Below are 7221 nucleotides of genomic sequence, written 5' to 3' on the forward strand. Positions count from 1 at the left end.
TGTTGGCATATTGCATGCAATTCTGGTCTCCTTCCTATTGGAAAGATGTTGTGAAACTTGAAAGGGTTCAGAAAAGTTTTACAAGAATGTTGCCAAGGTTGGAGGATTTGAGCTATCGGGAGAGGTTGAAAAGGCAGGGTCTGTTTTCCCTGGAGCGTTGGAGGTTAAGGGGTGACCTTATAGAGGTTTATAAAATCATGAGGGGCTATGGATAGGATAAATAGACAAAGTCTTTTCCCTGGGTTGGGGGAGTCCAGAACTAGAGGGGCATAGGTTTAGGGTGATAGGGGAATGATATAAAAGACACCTAAGGGACAACTGTTTCATGCAGAGGGTGATACATGTATGGTATGAGCTGCCAGAGGAAGTGGTGGAGGCTGGTACGATTGCAGCATTTGGATGGGTATATGAATAGAAAGGGTTTGGAGGGATATGGGCCGGGTGCTGGCAGGTGGGACTAGATTGGGGTGGGATATCTGGGTCGGCATGGACGGGTTGGACCGAAGGGTCTGTTTCCGTGCCGTACATCTCTGTGACTCTAAGCGGACTCAGAGCTTGTTCCAGCAGACTGGCGCTGGGGGAGGGCCACGTTCGGCCGAAGTGATCGAAACAGAACCAGATAAACAAGGTCAGCATTTCCGGGCAATTACATTTTATTCACTGCTCCCGATACCTTGACCTCACACTGTCACGCCAACGTTGGGGAGCAAACGACAGGGCCGAGGCCTGACTCAGGATATCAACACAAGAGCTGCCTTTCGTCACAGAATTTACAGCGTGGAGGAGGCCTTTTCAGCCTCCGTTCGCTGGCCGGAACATGATATTTGCAGTCTGGTCCTACTTTCCAACTCTGAGCCCGTCATCCTGTGGAATGCGGAGCTCTAGCACGCTTCCAGTGAATTCCAGCGTGCCCACCAGCATCGCAGTGAGAAATACTCCACCTTGACCTCCCTCCTGTCCTTTCAGCTCTTTACGTTAAACCGTTGCCTCCGGGGTTTATTGACCTTGCGAATCAGATGTCTTTCCAATGTCTGGGCCCATAATTTTATAATCTTAAGAAAAAAACTCCTCAGCCTTCTCTGTTCTCGATGAAACAACCTCAGTCTATCCCCACGTATAGTTAGAATTCCTGGAATCTGACAAATGGTAACTGTTTCTAGTGCTATCACATCCTTCCTGAAGTGACTGGAACCTCACTTCGTATAAATTGCGTTTCCTTTAGCATAGAGAGTCATACAGTACAAAATCAGACCCTTTGGGCCAACTGGTTCATGATCCCAAACTGGAACTAGTGTCACCTGCCTGCTCCCGGCCCATATCCTTCCAAACGTTTCCTATCCCGTCTTTTCAATGTTGTAACTGCGTCCGCATCCACCTCTTCCTCTGCAAGTTCACTCCGCACACGAACCACCCTCTGCATAAAACAAATTCTCTCCCCAATGTCTTTTTCAAAATCTTTCTCCTCTCACCTTAAAAATATGCCCTCCCTTCCCCAAGTCTTGAAATCCCCCATTCTAGGGAAAAGATACCCACCGGTTCACCTTACCCATACCCATCATGATTTTCTAAACCTCCAGAAGGTCACCTCTCAACCTCCAATGCTCCACAGGCTGGGACTTTTTTTCTATCTTTATAACCCAACCTTTCAATATTCAAATAATCACTCTCTCTCCGCTATTGGCTTTAATGGAGCAGAAAAGGGAGAATTGGAACCTAGTTGCAGTTGAGAAATAGTAACAAATGACTGGACGGTTTCTTCCAGTCGGGATCGTTTCCATGTTCTGTCCACTCAGTAGGCTTGGTAAGAGACGCTGTCTCGTGAACATTAAGCTGAAGGATTATAAGACCATAAGACATAGGAGTGGAAGTAAGGCCATTCGGCCCATCGAGTCCACTCCGCCATTCAATCATGGCTGATGGACATTCTCCCCGTAGCCCTTAATTCCTCGTGACATCAAGAATCTATCAATCTCTGCCTTGAAGACATTTAGCGTCCCGGCCTCCACTGCACTCTGCGACAATGAATTCCACAGGCCCACCACTCTCTGGCTGAAGAAATGTCTCCGCATTTCTGTTCTGAATTGACCCCCTCTAATTCTAAGGCTGTGTCCATGGGTCCTCGTTTCCTCGCCTAACGGAAATAAATTTCCTAGTGTCCACCCTTTCCAAGCCATGTATTATCTTGTAAGTTTCTATTAAGTCTCCCCTTAATCTTCTAAATTCCAATGAATACAATCCCAGGATCCTCAGCCATTCCTCGTATGTTAGACCTGCCATTCCAGGGATCATCCGTGTGAATCTCCGCTGGATACGTTCCAGTGCCAGTATGTCCTTCCTGAGGTGTGGGGACCAAAACTGGGCACAGTACTCCAAATGGGGCCTAACCAGAGCTTTATAAAGTCTCAGTAGCACATCTCTGCTTTTATATTCCAACCCTCGAGATAAGTGACAACATTGCATTCGCTTTCTTAATCACGGACTCAACCTGCATGTTTATCTTTAGAGAATCCTCGACTAGCACTCCCAGATCCCTATGTACTTTGGCTTTACTAATTTTCTCACCGTTTAGAAAGTAGTCTATGCTTTTATTTTTTTTTGCCAAAGTGCAAGACCTCGCATTTGCTCACATTGAATTCCATCAGCTATTTGCTGGACCACTCTCCCAAACTGTCTAGATTGGGCCAAGATATGTTTCCATGTATATCTCATAGACCCTAAATGTCGAACCTTTGTGCTTTCAGACACCAGAGACTCAAGTTCCCAACAACAGATTGTCTCTCACTGACTTTATTTGCAGCTCTGTGATGATACAGATGAAGTGTGGTTATTTGAACCAGAGAACTGGGATAGTACAGTGAATTCAGAGCTCTCAGCTCTGTAACAAGAGAGTATTGTTACCCAATCCAGTCAAGACAGAAAATACAGTAGATTCAGAGTTCCGCTCTCTTGAGGCTGCAAGTATGCAGGGGATTTTACAGTTAACTTTTTCACATTGGTCATCTGACCCCACTCAAACCACAAGGATATCTACACATTGTTCTGACTATGAGCACAAGGCTGTGTCACTTTCATACACATCTCCACACAAAGACCAGCTCATTGAACGTCACCCGTTCCACACCATCGTAGCCAACATGAGCAAGGACATGAGGCTCATTAATCCACTCTCACGCCAGGTAAAATTCCACCGAGACAGTGGTTCAGACCTTTTCCGTTACAGGCACAGTAACAAACCAGCGCGGGCATAACTGTCAGCTTTCACAGGAACCTCACCAGTCTGCAGGCTCCTGCCAATTACACTTCCTGAAGGGATTTTAATTTCAGAGGTGGTTTGCAGCCTTGTTTCACACCTTGTGAGTGACAGAGGTGCTGTGGGACACACACTTGCGTTCAGTCCCTGTAAAATGACTGGGCTTTGGTGTTTACCAAAGGCATGAGCACTGAAAATGATCCAGTCATAAAGGAGAGGGGGGGGGGGGGGGAATTCAGTCCTGGATTTCAATCTCAGCCGTGACAACATTTACCGGCAATATGTGAACGCGCTGGTGTCTCAGCAGGTGGGAGGAGTGTCGAAATTTCTTTTCACACACAGGGCAGGTGAACGGTCTCTCCCCGGTGTGAACGCGCTGGTGTCTCAGCAGGTTGAACGAGTGAGTGAATCGCTTCTCGCACACCGAGCAGGTGAACGGCCTCTCCCCGGTGTGCACGCGCTGGTGCCGCAGCAGGCTGGACGAGTGCGTGAACCCCTTCTGGCACACAGAGCAAGCGAATGGCCGCTCCCCGGTGTGACTTCGCTGGTGTCTCAGCAAGTGGGAGGAGTCGCTGAACCCGTTCCCGCAGATGAAGCAGGTGAGCGGCCGCTCCCCCGTGTGGGTGCCCTGGTGTCGCACCAGGTCGGACGAATTGATGAATCTCTTGCCGCATTCGGAGCAGGGGAAAGGCTTCTCCCCGCTATGAACGTACTGATGCTTGAGCAAATCATGCTTTCTCTTAAAAGTCTTCTCGCATTCAGAGCATCTAAAAGGTCGGTTGTCTGAGTGAACTCGTTGGTGTTCAGTGTATTCAGATGACTGAGCAAATTTCTTTCCACACACGGGGCAGGTGAATGGCTTTTCCCCAGTGTGAGTGCGTTGATGTCTCTGGAGGCTGGATGACTGAGTGAAACACTTTCCACACAGGGAGCAGCTGAAGGCCCTACTCCCAGTGTGAACAGACTGGTGTTTCTGGAGGTGGTGTGAACAAGTAAATCCTCTCTCACACACTGCACAAACATACGGCCTCTCCCCAGTGTGAACACGCTTGTGTATCACAAGATGGGAAAGACGAGGGAAACTCTTCCCACACTCGGTGCAGGTGAAAGGCTTCTCCCCGGTGTGGACCCGCTGGTGCGTCAAGAGGTGGGACGAGTCAGAGAACCTCTTCCCACACTCGGAGCAGGCGAACGGCCTCTCCCCGGTGTGAACCCGCGTGTGCTTCTGAAGGTCTGAGGACTGGACGAATCCCTTCCCGCACACCGGGCAAGTGAACGGCCTCTCGCCGGTGTGAACGTGGTTGTGCACCTGGAGGTGGAACAAACGCCCGAATCTCTTCCCGCACTCGGAGCAAGCGAAGGGCCTCTCTCCCGTGGGGGGGCGGCGGGTCAGCAGGCCGCTGCCTTTCTCGAAAGTCTTCTCGCGCCCGGAACGCTCGAAAAGCCTCTTCTCCGGCTGGACCAGCTGGTGCGCGGTGTCTCGGGGAGGCCGAGTGAACCTCTTCCCGTACGGAGGGCAGCCGAAGGGTCTGTCGCTGGGGTGCGTCAGCTGGCGCTCTGCCAGATGCACCGACCCGCTGCACCCCTTCCCGCACACAGGGCTGGTGCAGAGTTGCCTCTCGCTATCACGGGCTTGTTGGCGGGTAAACATCCTTACTCCCTTTCAACTGAAAGAGCAGGTGAACGTGCATAAACAAAATCCTTCGCTGTACCCAGGTGCATGCGACAATGATAAGTCAAGCCAACCTTCCACCAGTTTCTAGTTGAGTATGTAGGGGGTGTCTTGGGGCTTTTCCAATGTCATTGATGTTGGAAACCTTTTCCCACTCTTGTCATTGGATTTTCCTATCTGTACATATTCCTGTTCCTGATAACCTTGTAGAAAGAGATGCACATTTTTTTTAAAATCCTTAATCTCAGGATAAGATAGAAATGAAAATAGACAATTCTACTTTCTGTGCAACCTAGACCTCCACCAAGGCTGTATGTCCCAGTTTGTCTGACCCTTTGCAACATGGCGGCGGGGCATTGGGGAGGGGACTCGAGACCTACTCAAGCCCCGCCCCTCATTGACGCCAATTGGTTGCAGCGCACCCTCCTTCTGGTCCTCCAGCCACGCCCCCTCATTCGCACCGAATGGATAGAGAACCAGCCGCCTTGCGCTCGAGCCCCGCCCTGCGTTCACTCTCCGATTGGCTGGTTCTCCCCACGCGCGTGGGCAAGCCGTCTCCTAGCCCCGCCCTGTCATGCCACACACCCCCGACCCACCTTCCCATTCAATCCGATTGGCTGGCAGACCAGCCGCCGCTCGCTAACATCCAGCCCCGCCCCCCTCATTCACTCTGATTGGTTGGAGGACCAGACCGGACGAGGCGCTGTCTTCCAAGCCACGCCTCCTCATTCGCTCCGATTGGTTGGAGGACCTCCAGGCGGACCTCCAGGCACGCCCCCACTACCTCCCTCCCTTCTGGCCGGCAGCCGCCGTCAATCGCGCGCCGGTCCGGTCCGGCCCGGCCCGGCCGCGTGCATGCGCAGTTTCGGCGCGGCTGACGGACGGGTTGGAGCGGGTGAGAGACCCCGGAGACCGCGGGCAGCGGGACACGGAGCTCCCGTGGGCAGGAGTCGTTTATAAACCACCTCCGTGCTGCGGTCTTGGCGTCCGAAGCAGAAGGTGACGGCCCGACATTTCGAACGGGGCGCCAGTTTAACGGCCGCGGACTCTCGCGAGGGCCGGGCGCGTGCTTTGCGCCGCTGAGCCAATCAGGATTGGGTTCCCCGCTCGGATCGCCCTCTGATTGGTTGGAGGGCCTTTTCTTCCCCTCCCCCCACCCGACACTGTGCGCGCGAACCGCCCTCTGATTGGATGGAGGGCCTTTCTTCTCTCCTCCCCCACGAGGTGCGCGCGCTCCAGCCCCGCCCTTTTTCCTATTGGGTCCCGTGCCCTTCTACGTCACCGATCCCGTCGCTTCGCGCCCAAAAGCCCCAGCCCAGCCCCGCCCCCACGGCCATTCAGCCCATCGCGACCACACTGACCCAGCCCAGATGACCCAACACCCCCATTCAAACCTATCCTCGTAACCTTCCACTTCCCGTGGCCAATCCACCCTAACCTGCACATAGCAGTGCACTATGGGTAATTTAGCATAGCCAATCCACCCTAACCTGCACATAGCAGTGCACTATGGGTAATTTAGCATGGCCAATCCATCCTAACCTACACACCCCTGGGCACTATGGGTAATTTAGCATAGCCAATCCACCCTAACCTGCACATCCCTGGGCACTATGGGTAATTTAGCATAGCCAATCCACCCTAACCTGCACATCCCTGGGCACTATGGGTAATTTAGCATGGCCCATCCACCCTAACCTGCACATCCCTGGGCACTATGGGTAATTTAGCATAGCCAATCCACCCTAACCTGCACATCCCTGGGCACTATGGGTAATTTAGCATGGCCAATCCACCCTAACCTACACACCCCTGGGCACTATGGGTAATTTAGCATAGCCAATCCACCCTAACCTGCACATCCCTGGGCACTATGGGTAATTTAGCATAGCCAATCCACCCTAACCTGCACATCCCTGGGCACTATGGGTAATTTAGCATGGCCCATCCACCCTAACCTGCACATCCCTGGGCACTATGGGTAATTTAGCATAGCCAATCCACCCTAACCTGCACATCCCTGGGCACTATGGGTAATTTAGCATGGCCAAAACACCCTTAACCTGCATATCTTTTGAACTGTGGAAGGAAGCCAGAGTCCCTGGAGGTAACCCATGCGGACACAAATTGGGGGTGGGGGAGGGGGATGGTGGTGATAGAATGCGCAAACTCCGCACAGAGAGTCACCCCTATGGTGGGATTGAGCTTATGTCGCAGGCACTGTGAGGCAGCAGTGCTAACCACCGAACTGCCGTGCAATCAGATCAGGGTGTGAGCTGATCACTCCACGTACCCAGCC

The 7221-nt window shown here is 52.3% G+C and overlaps 1 protein-coding gene across 2 annotated transcripts; it reads right to left on the reverse strand.

Moving 5' to 3' along the window:
- Positions 1–2771: 2771 nt before the first annotated feature.
- On the reverse strand, positions 2772–6356 carry LOC132807119 (zinc finger protein 501-like). Of its 2 annotated transcripts, none has more exons than XM_060821423.1 (2): positions 6330–6356; positions 2772–5125 (listed from the first exon to the last, which is right to left on the reverse strand). In XM_060821423.1, exon 2 carries the CDS (start codon positions 4899–4901, stop codon positions 3486–3488), a length of 1416 nt encoding a protein of 471 aa, XP_060677406.1. In that variant the 5' UTR covers positions 4902–5125; positions 6330–6356; the 3' UTR covers positions 2772–3485. The 2 variants fall into 2 exon arrangements, with proteins under 2 accessions (XP_060677406.1, XP_060677405.1); XM_060821422.1 differs by lacking the exon at positions 6330–6356 and adding an exon at positions 5519–5536.
- Positions 6357–7221: the final 865 nt, after the last annotated feature.

The sequence above is a fragment of the Hemiscyllium ocellatum genome (genome assembly GCF_020745735.1).
Source record: "Hemiscyllium ocellatum isolate sHemOce1 chromosome 27 unlocalized genomic scaffold, sHemOce1.pat.X.cur. SUPER_27_unloc_1, whole genome shotgun sequence".
NCBI lineage: Eukaryota > Metazoa > Chordata > Chondrichthyes > Orectolobiformes > Hemiscylliidae > Hemiscyllium > Hemiscyllium ocellatum.